This window comes from Nerophis ophidion, linkage group LG18, assembly GCF_033978795.1.
Source record: "Nerophis ophidion isolate RoL-2023_Sa linkage group LG18, RoL_Noph_v1.0, whole genome shotgun sequence".
Classification (NCBI taxonomy): domain Eukaryota; kingdom Metazoa; phylum Chordata; class Actinopteri; order Syngnathiformes; family Syngnathidae; genus Nerophis; species Nerophis ophidion.
In genome coordinates, this window is record NC_084628.1 from 46,917,391 (window position 1) to 46,933,249 (window position 15,859).

Here is a 15,859-nt window from a genome sequence, read left to right on the forward strand (position 1 = left end):
AGGACATAACAGAGATGACGAGGATGTAAAGTAGTGAATGCCACCACATTCTTTTTGGATTTGCTGAGAGAAGATGACAGAGGGGCTACACCCAACAGACAACTTAGAGCATGGGTGTCAAACTCTGGTCCGCGGGCCAAATTTGGCCCTTGAGGCAATATCAAATTAACATTAGAGCTGGCCCGCCGCTGAAACACCGCATTCACCGCTAACACTCTTACTTGCCAACCCTCTCGATTTTCCCGGGAGACTCCCTGAAGTTCAGTGCCCCTCCCAAATTTCATCCCGGACAACAATATTTTGGGTGGGCTTTAAAAGCACTGCCTTTGGCGTTCTCTACAACCTGTCTCCACGTCCGCTTTTCCTCCATACAAACAACGTGCCGGCCCACTCACATAATATATGCGGCTTACACACACACACACACACACACACACACACACACACACACACACACACACACACACACACACACACACACACACACACACACACACACACACACACACACAAAAGTTAATTCAACGCATACTTGATCAACAGCCATACAGGTCACACTGAGGATGGCCGTATAAATAACTTTCACACTGTTACAAATATGCGCCACACTGTGAACCCACACCAAACAAGAATGACACATTTTGGTAGAACTTATGCACTGTAACACAACATAAACACAACAGTACAAATACCCAGAACGCCCTGCAGCATTAACTCTTCCGGGACGCTACAATATACACGCCGTGCTATCACCAAACCCCGTCCACCTCAACCCCACCACCGAAAAGAGGCATTCGATTTTTATTTAAATTTTATTTGATATGCCATTGATATTTTTTAATTATTATTATTATTTGAAACGCGATTTTGCATGTCACTATAAAGTTATTTAAGCCTTGCTTGTTCAATATTCAATGCAAAACTGGTTTGGGTCCCTATTAAAAGGTTCATTTGTTCAACCTCGGCCCGCGACTTTGTTCCGTTTTAAATTTTGGCCCACTCTGTGTTTGAGTTTGACACCCCTGACTTAGAGGATTTGGTCCAATCCTTTCACCAATTACCAAAGCTTTAAGAATTTCTGTCCAATAACTGCTCAGGGATGGGCGGAGTCAAAATATATGTATTAAGTTAGCTGGAGACTGTTAGCACCGATCACACGATTCAGTTATTTTGCAAACATCTTAGCTAGTCGAGCCTTGGTATAGTAAGTATGGTGTATTAGCTTGTATTGGTGAGGCTGTGTCTTGCTCAAATAGAAGACTTAGGAACTCTACTTAAAATCCTCCGATGGGGTCAGTCCTAAATCCTCCACCCAAAGTGTCTTAAAGTCCTACTGAAAGCCACTACTACCGACCACACGGTCTGATAGTTTATATATCAATGATGAAATATTAACATTGCAACACATGCCAATACGGCCTTTTTAGTTTACTAAATTGCAATTTTAAATTTCGCACGAAAGTATCCTGCTAAAACGTCGCAGCATGACGTCACGCATTTTAGAGGGCATTTTGTTCCAGCACCGTTCACAGCTATAAGTCATCTGTTTTTATCGCATAATTCCACAGTATTATGGACACCTGTGTTGCTGAATCTGTTGCAATTTGTTCAATTAATAATGGAGACGTCAAAGAAGAAAGCTGTAGGTGGGAAGCGGTGTATTGCGGCCGCCTTTAGCAACACGAACACAGCCGGTGTTTCATTGTTTACATTCCCGAAAGATGAAGGTGAAGCTTTACTATGGAACAGAGCGGTCAAGCGAACACGGTTCCCTACCACATGTCAACCGGCAGTGAGAAAATGGTGGTAATAAGTCGGCTCTTACCGTAGACATGAGCGGAAAGCTTTCGTTGTTCCTCCTGCACCTGTCAAAAGAGGCAGCTGCTGACTCTCTTGCCTCGGACCGTCGGATGCTTCCACCGTGGAGGACGGAAAAAAAAAAAAATCTCAACCCGGCCACCTTCGCCTCGTCGAGAAACGTGGCTTCCCTCGGAGACACTGGCGGTCACCACACCCGTGGCCAGACCCCTCCGGCTTTCCCCCCCCCTGCTGTGCCAAATTCCGTTGACAAAAGTGCCAGGTTTACGCCATTTTCTTGCCGCACACTATTGCTGTTGGATTGGACCACACACACAAAGTACAGTGTATTATGCAGCGATCATTTCGAAAAATCGTCTTTAGAAGAGGGTCCCTTGCGAAGGGCAGAGATGGGCATCGCCACTACGGTCGACTGGTGCTGAAGAACGGTGCGGGGCCGACCTTCAGGTTGTACAGGTACGACTATATAATCTCACTAAAACACTAGTAACACAATAAGCAGATAACGGATTTTCCCGAATTATCTCAGCAAATGTGTCTAATAATATCTGAATCATTCCCACTGTATAGTCTTTTTTTATTTTTTTCTAGTCCTTCACTCTTACTTTCCTCATCCACAAATCTTTCATCCTCGCTCAAATTAATGGGGGAATCGTCGCTTTCTCGGTCCGAATCGCTCTCGCTGCTGGTGGCCATGATTGTAAACAATGTTCAGATGTGAGGAGCTCCACAACCCGTGACATCGTCTGCTACTTCCGGTACAGGCAAGGCTTTTTTATTAGCGACCAAAAGTTGCGAACTTTATTGTCGATGTTCTCTACTAAATCCTTTCAGCAAAAATATGGCAATATGGCGAAATGATGAAGTATGACACATAGAATGGACCTGCTATCCCCGTTTAAATAAGAACATCTCATTTCAGTAGGCCTTTAATTGAATTTTGAGAATCAGGGCATAAAAGAAACATTTAGTTATAAATGAATGTATTGATCATTTGTGCAACCCCTACTTCTTAGCTGATTACTCTGTTGTAACGCCGTTCCAGTTAGACATGTTGAAGTCTACAAATAACGTATTTTATTTCAGTAGGTCACATTCAAGATATTTAAGGGATTAGGATGGCTTCTCCTTTCCTAAATGCCAGTGGTTCCGCGCTTGTTCCACAATTCAGAACCATGTGTATTACTTTATTTAACATACATAAACTATTGTTATTTGGACGATGGTCCAGCAACTCAGAATCGTTTCGTCGTGATGCAACTAAGAAAATATCCTTTCTCCCACTACTAAAACATGCTATTGGACATTTGATATGGATATAGTGTACACCAGGGGTAGGGAACCTATGGCTCTAGAGCCAGATGTGGCTCTTTTGATGACTACGTCTGGCTCTCGAATAAATCCGAGCTGACACGATAAGTAATGAATAATTCCACTTGTAATCACAGTGTCAAAAATAACGTTCAAAATATAAAACATTCTCATGCATTTTTATTCCATCCATTCGTCCGCATTGCCGGCAGTAAGTCGGACACCTTTCCAGTGAGGGTTGGACTCCGCCAAGGCTGCCCTTTGTCACCCATTCCGTTCATCACTTTTATGGACAGAATTTCTAGGCGCAGTCAAGGCGTTGAGGGGTTCCGGTTTGGTGACCGCAGGATTAGGTCTCTGCTTTTTGCAGATGATGTGGTCCTGATGGCTTCATCTGGCCAGGATCTTCAGCTCTCACTGGCTCGGTTTGCAGCTGAGTGTGAAGCGACTGGATGAGAATCAGCACCTCCAAGTCCGAGTCCATGGTTCTCTCCTGGAAAAGGGTGGAGTGCCATCTCCGGGTTGGGGAGGAGACCCTGCCCCAAGTGGAGGAGTTCAAGTACCTAGGAGTCTTGTTCACGAGTGAGAGAAGAGTGGATCGTGAGGTCGACAGGCGGATCGGTGCGGCGTCTTCAGTAATGCGGACGTTGTACCGATCCGTTGTGGTGAAGAAGGAGCTGAGCCGGAAGGCAAAGCTCTCAATTTACCGGTCAATCTACGTTCCCATCCTCACCTATGGTCATGAGCTTTGGGTCATGACCGAAAGGATAAGATCACGGGTACAAGCGGCCCAAATGAGTTTCCAGGTCTCTCCCTTAGAGATAGGGTGAGAAGCTCTGTCATCCGGGAGGAACTCAAAGTAAAGCCGCTGCTCCTCCACATGGAGAGGAGCCAGATGAGGTGGTTCGGGCATCTGGTCAGGATGCCACCCGAACGCCTCCCTAGGGAGGTGTTTAGGGCACGTCCAACCGGTAGGAGGCCACGGGGAAGACCCAGGACACGTTGGGAAGACTATGTCTCCCGGCTGGCCTGGGAACGCCTCGGGATCCCCCGGGAAGAGCTAGACGAAGTGGCTGGGGAGAGGGAAGTCTGGGCTTCCCTGCTTAGGCTTCTGCCCCCGCGACCCGACCTCGGATAAGCGGAAGAAGATGGATGGATGGATGGATTCGTTTTCTACCGCTCCTGTTGAAGAAGTTGCGTAATAGTAAGAAGTTATTTATTTATTGTTGGTTAGTGTGGGCCTTGCCCCTCTGTGGGTTCTTCAGACCACCAAGCACTGACATGAGAGCCTGTTTCAGGGTTACAATATTGTTTTGTTTTTCAATAAGTCTCTCAGTTGCTGTCCAGCAATTGTATTTTTCTCTTCCGTTCTCGCTCGCGCTCTGGCTCCAGCCCCAACCCCGTCTCTCCTACTGGCTGCTGCTGATAACAGAGCGACAGGTGATTAGATAACAAGGCCCAGGTGGGCCGTCTACGCACCTGTCGCTGATTTCGAGGCCTGTGCTGGCACACCCCAGTTCGCTGCAGGCCCGCAGGCCACGCCCCCTCCACAGTTAGCTTCAGAATAACAATGTTATTACAAAGAATAAGAGACCTCTTATACCCTAGAAATGTTGGTCTTGCTTAAAAATGCACACGTTTAGTTGTGTTCAGTGTTAAAAATATATTATATGGCTCTTAGGGAAATACTTTTTCAAATATTTGGCTCTTTGGTTCCCGAGCCCTGCTGTATAGTATAGTTGTACCCGATGCATATTGCAGTCCCTTGGACATGATTCTATCATGTATTCAGTAGCAAATGCATGACAAACCAAAACATGCCTATGACTTATTTCTGCCATTGCTTATCCACACAGCCTACCAGTTCCCGCTATGTTTATATGCAGATTTTTCCATCTCCACGATTTTGAGGTTTCATGGGAGTTGGTTACTTAAAACTCAGTGGGGTTTTCTCCCTCGCTCTCTCTCTCTCTGCGTCTCTGGAACTTATTACAGACCTAGGCATTTTCATAAACGGGCCATTCAGCTGCCCAGTATATGACTCTGAATGGGACACACTGTGGCCTGGAGAAAGAGAGTTACTGGTGGCTAGTTAGTCCTGAGCCCTCCCTATTATGAAGACTGAAATGTAGTTACTCGCTCTTTTGTTTTGTACTATAATAGAGTGTTATTTTGTGGTGCCGTTCAAACCGGCTGCTTACCTTCAACTGCCAGGAACACGAGGAAACTAGGCTCACCCTTATTGTAGTAAAATAGCTATGTACGGACTGTTTTTAATAGGGGTGTAACGGTATGTGTATTTGTATTGAACCGTTTCGGTACGGGGGTTTCGGTTCGGTACGGGGCTGTACTGAACGAGTTTCTAAGCTAAAGTCTTAACAAGCTGCTTTGTGAGGACTGGTGGGCATGGTAATGCCGGGTTTGTCCCTCCGTGGATGCGATGACGTGAACACAACAAAAGGTAGGATCTTAAAATATTTGTTTAACAAAAAGAGAGCTCTGAACAGAAATGCTAGAGCTAATAAAAAGGCAAACCAAAAACGCTAGTATGAAAACTAGGAAATACAAACAGAAAACTAAACTTGGCATGAAAGCACAAACGAGAAAACAAATCATCAGTATGAAAACTGGAATAATCAAGTGGCATAGCATGAGAGCTAGCGAGAATAAAAGTAGAAAAAGTTAGCAGTCGTCACTTGTTGCATGAGAGCAATTTATGAACCCAGGAAGAAATGAACAAAGAGGCTGTCTTAAATAGGAGGGTGATTAGACAAAACAGGTGTGTGTGGACCGGGATTGGCAGGTGGACTGATGAGTTACCATGGTGACAGGCTAAACAGGAAATAAACAGTCACTTGACGGAGAGTGATACCAGAAAGGAAAAATAACTAATATGTGTAGATACGAGCAGCGGATCGCAACAATGCTTTGCTTCTTTTGTCTCTGTCTCAGCACCCAGTATTGTCCCACCCACACAACCATCTGATTGGTTACATATATAGCAGTAACAGCCAATCAGCAGTGTGTATTCAGAGCGCATGTAGTAAATGCTTCAGCGTCGAGCAGATAGGTGTTTAGCAGGTGAGCATAAGGCAGCGTACTCTCCCCAAATGATAATAAACACCTCCCAGTCAACTATTACTAACATCACTATGAGCCCGTTGACCTTCTAGACCAGGGGTGTCAAACTCAAATACAGAGTGGGCCAAAATATTAAACGGAACAAAGCCGCGGGCCAAGGTTGAGCAAATGAACCTTTTAATAGGGACCCAAGCAAGTTTTGTATTAAATATTGAACAAGCAAGGCTTATATAACTTTAGTGACATGCAAAATCCATCCATCCATCCATCCATCTTCCGCTTATCCGAGGTCGGGTCGCGGGGGCAGCAGCCTAAGCAGGGAAGCCCAGACTTCCCTATCTCCAGCCACTTCGTCTAGCTCTTCCCGGGGGATCCCGAGGCGTTCCCAGGCCAGCCGGGAGACATAGTCTTCCCAATGTGTCCTGGGTCTTCCCCGTGGCCTCCTACCAGCTGGACGTGCCCTAAACACCTCCCTAGGGAGGCGTTCGGGTGGCATCCTGACCAGATGCCCGAACCACCTCATCTGGCTCCTCTCCATGTGGAGGAGCAGCGGCTTTACTTTGAGTTCCTCCCGGAAGACAGAGCTTCTCACCCTATCTCTAAGGGAGAGACCCAAACTCATTTGGGCCGCTTGTACCCGTGATCTTATCCTTTCGATCATGACCCAAAGCTCATGACCATAGGTGAGGATGGGAACGTAGATCGACCGGTAAATTGAGAGCTTTGCCTTCCGGCTCAGCTCCTTCTTCACCACAACGGATCGGTACAACGTCCGCATTACTGAAGACGCCGCACCGATCCGCCTGTCGATCTCACGATCCACTCTTCCCTCACTCGTGAACAAGACTCCTAGGTACTTGAACTCCTCCACTTGGGGCAGGGTCTCCTCCCCAACCCGGAGATGGCACTCCACCCTTTTCCGGGCGAGAACCATGGACTCGGACTTGGATCAGGGACCCAAACAAGTTTTGCATTAAATATTGCACAAGCAAGGCTTATATAACTTTAGTGACATGCAAAATCCAGTTTCAAATAATAATAATAATAATAATAATTAAAAAAAAATATCAATGGCATATCAAATACATTTTAAATAATTGTATGCCTTTTGTCTATTTGCAATCTTCTGAGGTAAATATTATTTTTTTTCCCCACAGGCTAATAATAAATCTGAAAATAAAATAACAATAATGAATGAACCAAACATTCAAGCCTTGAAGTAGCAAGAGAAAATGCATGAATAAAACATTAATTATTGGTCAGTTTGCTGGAAGTTTCCCGGAAGAGTTAGTGCTGCAAGGGGGTTCTGGGTATTTGTTCTGTTGTGTTACGGTGCGGATGTTCACCCAAAATGTGTTTGTCATTCTTGTTTGGTGTGGGTTCACAGTGTGGCGCATATTTGTAACAGTGCTAAAGTTGTTTATACGGCCACCCTCAGTGTGACCTGTATGGCTGTTGACCAAGTATGCTTGCATTCACTTGTGTGTGTGTGTGTAAAAGCCACACATATTATGTGACACGCTGTTAGTATGGAGGAAAAGCGGACGTGACGACAGGTTGTAGAGAACGCTAAAGGCAGTGCCTTAAATGCACGCCCCCAGTATAGTCCAGGTGGATATCGGTAGAAATTCGGGAGAATGGTTGCCCCGGGAGATTTTCGGGAGGGGCACTGAACTTCGGGAGTCTTCCGGGAAATTTGGAGGGTTGGCAAGTATGAGTATTAGCGGTGAATGCGGTGTTACAGCGGCACCAACGCTGTATAACACCGGCGGGCCACCTCTAATGCTAAATTGATATTGCCTCAAGGGCCAAAATAAATTACACGGCGGGCCAGATCTGGCCCCCCGAGAATACATCAGCCCTGGAGGAGTGTCTCTCCTGCGCTGCTCGACTACGGTCTGGGAACCGGAAGCAGGGAAGGTGCAACACATGTTTGATGTGTTGTCAGAAGCAGCTGCTGAACAATGTCGGCAAACATCCGTCCTCCATTGTTGTATCGCGCAGCCAAAGTGTTCCCAAACGGGAGATCTTAACGAGGCAGGAGGGTCTTCCAGCTCTGGCTTTTACATGTTGTCCTAGCCCGGTCGCTGCTAGCATGTGTACTCGTTTGGTACACCGCCGAACCGAAACCTCCGTACCGAAACGGTTCATTACAAATACACGTACCCTTACACCCCTAATATGTATATATACATCTATGTATATGTATATATATATGTATGTGTATATATATATATATATATATATATATATATATATATACAGTGGGGCAAAAAAGTATTTAGTCAGCCAGCGATTGTGCAAGTTCTCCCACTTAAAATGATGACAGAGGTCTGTAATTTTCATCATAGGTACACTTCAACTGTGAGAGACAGAATGTGAAAAAAAAAAAAAAATCCAGGAATTAACATTGTAGGAATTTTAAATAATTTATTTGTAAATTATGGTGGAAAATAAGTATTTGGTCAACCATTCAAAGCTCTCACTGATGGAAGGAGGTTTTGGCTCCAAATCTCACGATACATGGCCCCATTCATTCTTTCCTTAACACGGATCAATCGTCCTGTCCCCTTAGCAGAAAAACAGCCCCAAACCATGATGTTTCCACCCCCATGCTTCACAGTAGGTATGGTGTTCTTGGGATGCAACTCAGTATTCTTCTTCCTCCAAACACGACGAGTCAGTCTACCCCAGGGCAGCTGTGGCTACTGATGTAGCTTACCACCACCGGGTGTAAATGAATGTTCAGTCCCACTTCTCTGTGGGCGCTTTGAGTGTCTAGAAAGTTGTTATTGTGTATATATATATATATATATATATATATATATATATATATATATATATATATATATATATATATATATACACACATGTATATATATAAACATATATACACGTATATATATGTGTATGTGTATATACATGTGTGTGTATGTATGTATATATGTATATATGTGTGTGTGTGTATATATAAGTATATATATATATATATATACTGTGTATATATATATATATATATATACACACACACACACACACGTCTGCAAATTTAACAAAGTGCGGCCATCGGTACTATTAATCATCAGGAGTTTTACCGCGGTGTTTCATTAATACCGTATGTCCTTAAATCCTGATTTATTCGCAGTCTCTTGCTACGTTAATACTTTTTCTGTATTGCTCTACAGATTCTACCACCAGGGGAAAAGGAGGTGTCTTTTTGTGGTGTTATTTCTTATATTTTTTTGGCCAACGTATCTATTTGAGCGGGGGCTACTGTGTCATAGTTTATTTTGGCCTGAATTATAATTTATGAGTGCTTCAGTTACTGTATCACCAGTTATATTATAATATGAGATTCCACGATTATGCCTCTGAGCCATATTTCCATGCGTTCAGACGTGCTTATAAGTATCACTTAATGGTTTGATCCGTACATCATGACGGATCAAACAGGCCACAGAAGTGAAGAGGACAGCGATGTCAACATCGCGGAGATCTGTGAAGCAGAGGACATTTGACCTGAAAATGGCTTAAATCTACCATTTTGAACTTTGATGTTGCATCAGGATTATCATGTTTGCACCTTCTTTCAGCTCATCATGTGCCATTACTAACTGTTACTTTTTCTTTTCTGTCCTACAGGTTTCCCAGGAAAGCAAACAGGTAAGATTGAAGCATTGTCATTTCTATGCAAAAAGTACAAATGAAGGAAACGAGGCTGTGTTTTGCTCGGACTGCAGCTGCAGCGACACAGAAGTCTTCTGAATTTAGACTAAACATACGCCCTCTCCCACCCATCACCCACCCATCTAACTCACATACAGCCAAGGACAAAGGGCTCCCTCTTCTAAGAGGCGGCCCATCACTGCCTTTCACTGTGAACACAACAGTGGCCTTTCACATTTGGGGCCGATATAGGCAGCAGCAGTAGCAGCAGCAGCAGCAGCAGCAGCAGCAGCAGCAGCAGTAGCAGTAGCAGTAATAGCAGCAGTAGCAACCATACATGGCCTGCTGAGGTCCAAGCCAGAGTCTGGCCTTGTTGCACCTTTTTTTTTTAGTTTGGAGGAAACGTCCTTTCTCTGGCCTTGCTCAGCAGAGCGACTCCACATCCTCTCTGGCTGTCACGTTAGACACCATGACACACTTGCCATGACTCTCACACCAAGAGGTTAATGCGCTATTATTCTCTGTTATGTTTGTGTCCCTCCAGTAACATGGTGACATTTCTCAAGTTGAACTATGCAAATTTGAAATCATACATGTCGGACTCAATCTTCAAAGTGGGTGTTTGAGAGAGCGAATTGAGCTCATGTTGTTATTATTTGTTAGTAATATTATGACAAATTTAATAGAAATGTCTGATAATATCGGACTGCCATTATTTTCGGCCGATACATGCTTTAAAATGTAATAGCGGAAATTATCAGTTTCAGTCTTCGGCATCGGTTTCAAAAAGTAAAATTTCGGACTTTTTAAAAGGCCGCTGTGTACAAGGACGTAGGTAGAAGTACAGAGCGCCAATAAACCCTAAAGGTAGGGCTTGGCGATACGGCCTTTTTTTAATATCTCTATATTTTTGGGCCATGTCACGATACACTAGGGGTGTAACGGTACGTGTGTTTGTATTGAACCGTTTCGGTACGGGGGTTTCGTTGCAGACATGGTTGTTGTGCAAAAAGATCAATCAATCAATCAATCAATGTTTACTTATATAGCCCTAAATCACTAGTGTCTCAAAGGGCTGCACAAACCACTACGACATCCTTGGTAGGCCCACATAAGGGCAAGGAAAACTCACACCCAGTGGGACGTCGGTGACAATGATGACTATGAGAACCTTGGAGAGGAGGAAAGCAATGGATGTCGAGTGGGTCTAACATGATACTGTGAAAGTTCAATCCATAATGGATCCAACACAGTCGCGAGAGTCCAGTCCAAAGCGGATACAACACAGCAGCGAGAGTCCCGTTCACAGCGGAGCCAGCAGGAAACCATCCCAAGCGGAGGCGGATCAGCAGCGCAGAGATGTCCCCAGCCGATACACAGGCAAGCAGTACATGGCCACCGGATCGGACCGGACCCCCTCCACAAGGGAGAGTGGGACATAGGAGAAAAAGAAAAGAAACGGCAGATCAACTGGTCTAAAAAGGGAGTCTATTTAAAGGCTAGAGTATACAAATGAGTTTTAAGGTGAGACTTAAATGCTTCTACTGAGGTGGCATCTCGAACACATTATGTTTGTGTCCCTCCAGTAACATGGTGACATTTCTCAAGTTGAACTATGCAAGGTTGAAATAATACATGTCGGACTCAATCTTCAAAGTGGGTGTTTAATAGAGCGAATTGAGCTCATGTAGTTATTATTTGTTAGTAATATTATGACAAATTTAATAGAAATGTCTGATAATATCAGACTGCCATTATTTTCGGCCGATACATGCTTTAAAATGTAATATCGGAAATTATCGGTATCAGTTTCAAAATCATCGGTATCGGTTTCAAAAAGTTAAATTTATGACTTTTTAAAAGGCCGCTGTGTACAAGGACGTAGGTAGAAGTACAGAGCGCCAATAAACCTTAAAGGTAGGGTTGGGCGATACGGCCTTTTTTTTCAATATCTTGATATTTTTGGGCCATGTCACGATACACTAGGGGTGTAACGGTACGTGTGTTTGTATTGAACTGTTTCGTTGCAGACATGGTTGTTGTGCGAAAAGATGAACACATTATGTTTGTGTCCCTCCAGTAACATGGTGACATTTCTCAAGTTGAACTATGCAAGTTTGAAATAATACATGTCGGACTCAATCTTCAAAGTGGGTGTTTGAGAGAGCGAATTGAGCTCATGTAGTTATTATTTGTTAGTAATATTATGACAAATTTAATAGAAATGTCTGATAATATCGGACTGCCATTTTTTCCGGCCGATACATGCTTTAAAATGTAATATCGGAAATTATCAGTATCAGTTTCAAAGTCATAGGTATTGGTTTCACAAAGTAAAATTTCGGACTTTTTAAAAGGCCGCTGTGTACAAGGACGTAGGTAGAAGTACAGAGCGCCAATAAACCTTAAAGGTAGGGCTGGGCGATACGGCCTTTTTTTTAATATCTCGATATTTTTGGGCCATGTCACGATACACTAGGGGTGTAACGGTACGTGTGTTTGTATTGAACCGTTTCGGTAAGGGGGTTTCGTTGCAGACATGGTTGTTGTGCGAAAAGATCAATCAATCAATCAATGTTTACTTATATAGCCCTAAATCACTAGTGTCTCAAAGGGCTGCACAAACCACTACGACATCCTTGGTAGGCCCACATAAGGGCAAGGAAAACTCACACCCAGTGGGACGTCGGTGACAATGATGACTCTGAGAACCTTGGAGAGGAGGAAAGCAATGGATGTCGAGCGGGTCTAACATGATACTGTGAAAGTTCAATCCATAATGGATCCAACACAGTCGCGAGAGTCCAGTCCAAAGCAGATACAACACAGCAGCGATAGTCCCGTTCACAGCGGAGCCAGCAGGAAACCATCCCAAGCGGAGGCGGATCAGCAGCGCAGAGATGTCCCCAGCCGATACACAGGCAAGCAGTACATGGCCACCGAATCGGACCGGACCCCCTCCACAAGGGAGAGTGGGACATAGGAGAAAAAGAAAAGAAACGGCAGATCAACTGGTCTAAAAAGGGAGTCTATTTAAAGGCTAGAGTATACAAATGAGTTTTAAGGTGAGACTTAAATGCTTCTACTGAGGTGGCATCTCGAACACATTATGTTTGTGTCCCTCCAGTAACATGGTGACATTTCTCAAGTTGAACTATGCAAGTTTGAAATAATACATGTCGGACTCAATCTTCAAAGTGGGTGTTTGAGAGAGCGAATTGAGCTCATGTAGTTATTATTTGTTAGTAATATTATGACAAATTTAATAGAAATGTCTGATAATATCGGACTGCCATTATTTTCGGCCGATACATGCTTTAAAATGTAATATCGGAAATTATCGGTATCAGTTTCAAAATCATCGGTATCGGTTTCAAAAAGTAAAATTTCGGACTTTTTAAAAGGCCGCTGTGTACAAGGACGTAGGTAGAAGTACAGAGCGCCAATAAACCTTAAAGGTAGGGTTGGGCGATACGGCCTTTTTTTATTATATCGATATTTTTGGGCCATGTCACGATACACTAGGGGTGTAACGGTACGTGTGTTTGTATTGAACCGTTTCGTTGCAGATATGGTTGTTGTGCGAAAAGATGAACACATTATGTTTGTGTCCCTCCAGTAACATGGTGACATTTCTCAAGTTGAACTATGCAAATTTGAAAAAATACATGTCGGACTCAATCTTCAAAGTGGGTGTTTAATAGAGTGAATTGAGCTCATGTAGTTATTATTTGTTAGTAATATTATGACAAATTTAATAGAAATGTCTGATAATATCGGACCGCCATTTTTTCCGGCCGATACATGCTTTAAAATGTAATATCGGAAATTATCGGTATCAGTTTCAGTCATCGGCATCGGTTTCAAAAAGTACAATATAGGACTTTTTAAAAGGCCGCTGTGTACAAGGACGTAGGTAGAAGTACAGAGCGCCAATAAACCTTAAAGGTAGGGCTGGGCGATACGGCCTTTTTTTAATATCTCGATATTTTTGGGCCATGTCACGATACACTAGGGGTGTAACGGTACGTGTGTTTGTATTGAACCGTTTCGGTGCAGACATGGTTGTTGTGCAAAAAGATGAACAAATTATGTTTGTGTCCCTCCAGTAACATGGTGACATTTCTCAAGTTGAACTATGCAAGTTTGAAATAATACATGTCGGACTCAATCTTCAAAGTGGGTGTTTGAGAGAGCGAATTGAGCTCATGTAGTTTTTATTTGTTAGTAATATTATGACAAATTTAATAGAAATGTCTGATAATATCGGACCGCCATTATTTTTGGCCGATACATGCTTTAAAATGTAATATCGGAAATTATCGGTATCAGTTTCAAAGTCATCGGTATCGGTTTCAAAAAGTAAAATTTCGGACTTTTTAAAAGGCCGCTGTGTACAAGGACGTAGGTAGAAGTACAGAGCGCCAATGAACCTTAAAGGTAGGGCTGGGCGATACGGCCTTTTTTTAATATCTCGATATTTTTGGGCCATGTCACGATACACTAGGGGTGTAACGGTACGTGTGTTTGTATTGAACCGTTTCGTTGCAGACATGGTTGTTGTGCGAAAAGATGAACACATTATGTTTGTGTCCCTCCAGTAACATGGTGACATTTCTCAAGTTGAACTATGCAAGTTTGAAATAATACATGTCGGACTCAATCTTCAAAGTGGGTGTTTGAGAGAGCGAATTGAGTTCATGTAGTTATTATTTGTTAGTAATATTATAACAAATTTAATAGAAATGTCTGATAATATCAGACTGCCATTATTTTCGGCCGATACATGCTTTAAAATGTAATATCGGAAATTATCGGTATCAGTTTCAAAATCATCGGTATCGGTTTCAAAAAGTTAAATTTATGACTTTTTAAAAGGCCGCTGTGTACAAGGACGTAGGTAGAAGTACAGAGCGCCAATAAACCTTAAAGGTAGGGTTGGGCGATACGGCCTTTTTTTTCAATATCTTGATATTTTTGGGCCATGTCACGATACACTAGGGGTGTAACGGTACGTGTGTTTGTATTGAACCGTTTCGTTGCAGACATGGTTGTTGTGCGAAAAGATCAATCAATCAATCAATCAATCAATGTTTACTTATATAGCCCTAAATCACTAGTGTCTCAAAGGGCTGCACAAACCACTACGACATCCTCGGTAGGCCCACATAAGGGCAAGGAAAACTCACACCCAGTGGGACGTCGGTGACAATGATGACTATGAGAACCTTGGAGAGGAGGAAAGCAATGGATGTCGAGCGGGTCTAACATGATACTGTGAAAGTTCAATCCATAATGGATCCAACACAGTCGCGAGAGTCCAGTCCAAAGCGGATACAACACAGCAGCGATAGTCCCGTTCACAGCGGAGCCAGCAGGAAACCATCCCAAGCGGAGGCGGATCAGCAGCGCAGAGATGTCCCCAGGCGATACACAGGCGAGCAGTACATGGCCACCGGATCGGACCGGACCCCCTCCACAAGGGAGAGTGGGACATAGGAGAAAAAGAAAAGAAACGGCAGATCAACTGGTCTAAAAAGGGAGTCTATTTAAAGGCTAGAGTATACAAATGAGTTTTAAGGTGAGACTTAAATGCTTCTACTGAGGTGGCATCTCGAACACATTATGTTTGTGTCCCTCCAGTAACATGGTGACATTTCTCAAGTTGAACTATGCAAGTTTGAAATATCACATGTCGGACTCAATCTTCAAAGTGGGTGTTTGAGAGAGCGAATTGAGCTCATGTAGTTATTATTTGTTAGTAATATTATGACAAATTTAATAGAAATGTCTGATAATATCAGACTGCCATTTTTTTTGGCCGATAAATGCTTTAAAATGTAATATTGGAAATTATCGGTATCAGTTTCAGTCATCGGTATCGGTTTCAAAAAGTAAAATTTAGGACTTTTTAAAAGGCCGCTGTGTACAAGGACGTAGGTAGAAGTACAGAGCGCCAATAAACCTTAAAGGTAGGACTGGG

General features: G+C 43.3%; 1 protein-coding gene across 8 annotated transcripts in view; it reads left to right on the top strand.

The window, feature by feature from the left end:
• The window catches only part of arhgef12a (Rho guanine nucleotide exchange factor (GEF) 12a), a 194,674-nt gene that overhangs the window by 62,965 nt on the left and 115,850 nt on the right, over positions 1-15,859 (top strand). For 5 of the 8 annotated variants that reach the window (XM_061878259.1, XM_061878261.1, XM_061878267.1 and 2 more), the window contains exon 2: positions 9,849-9,873. In XM_061878259.1, coding sequence (XP_061734243.1) covers positions 9,849-9,873 — 25 coding nt within the window. The remainder of the gene's footprint in view (positions 1-9,848; positions 9,874-15,859) is intronic. The other 3 variants (XM_061878260.1, XM_061878263.1, XM_061878265.1) reach the window with 1 other exon arrangement.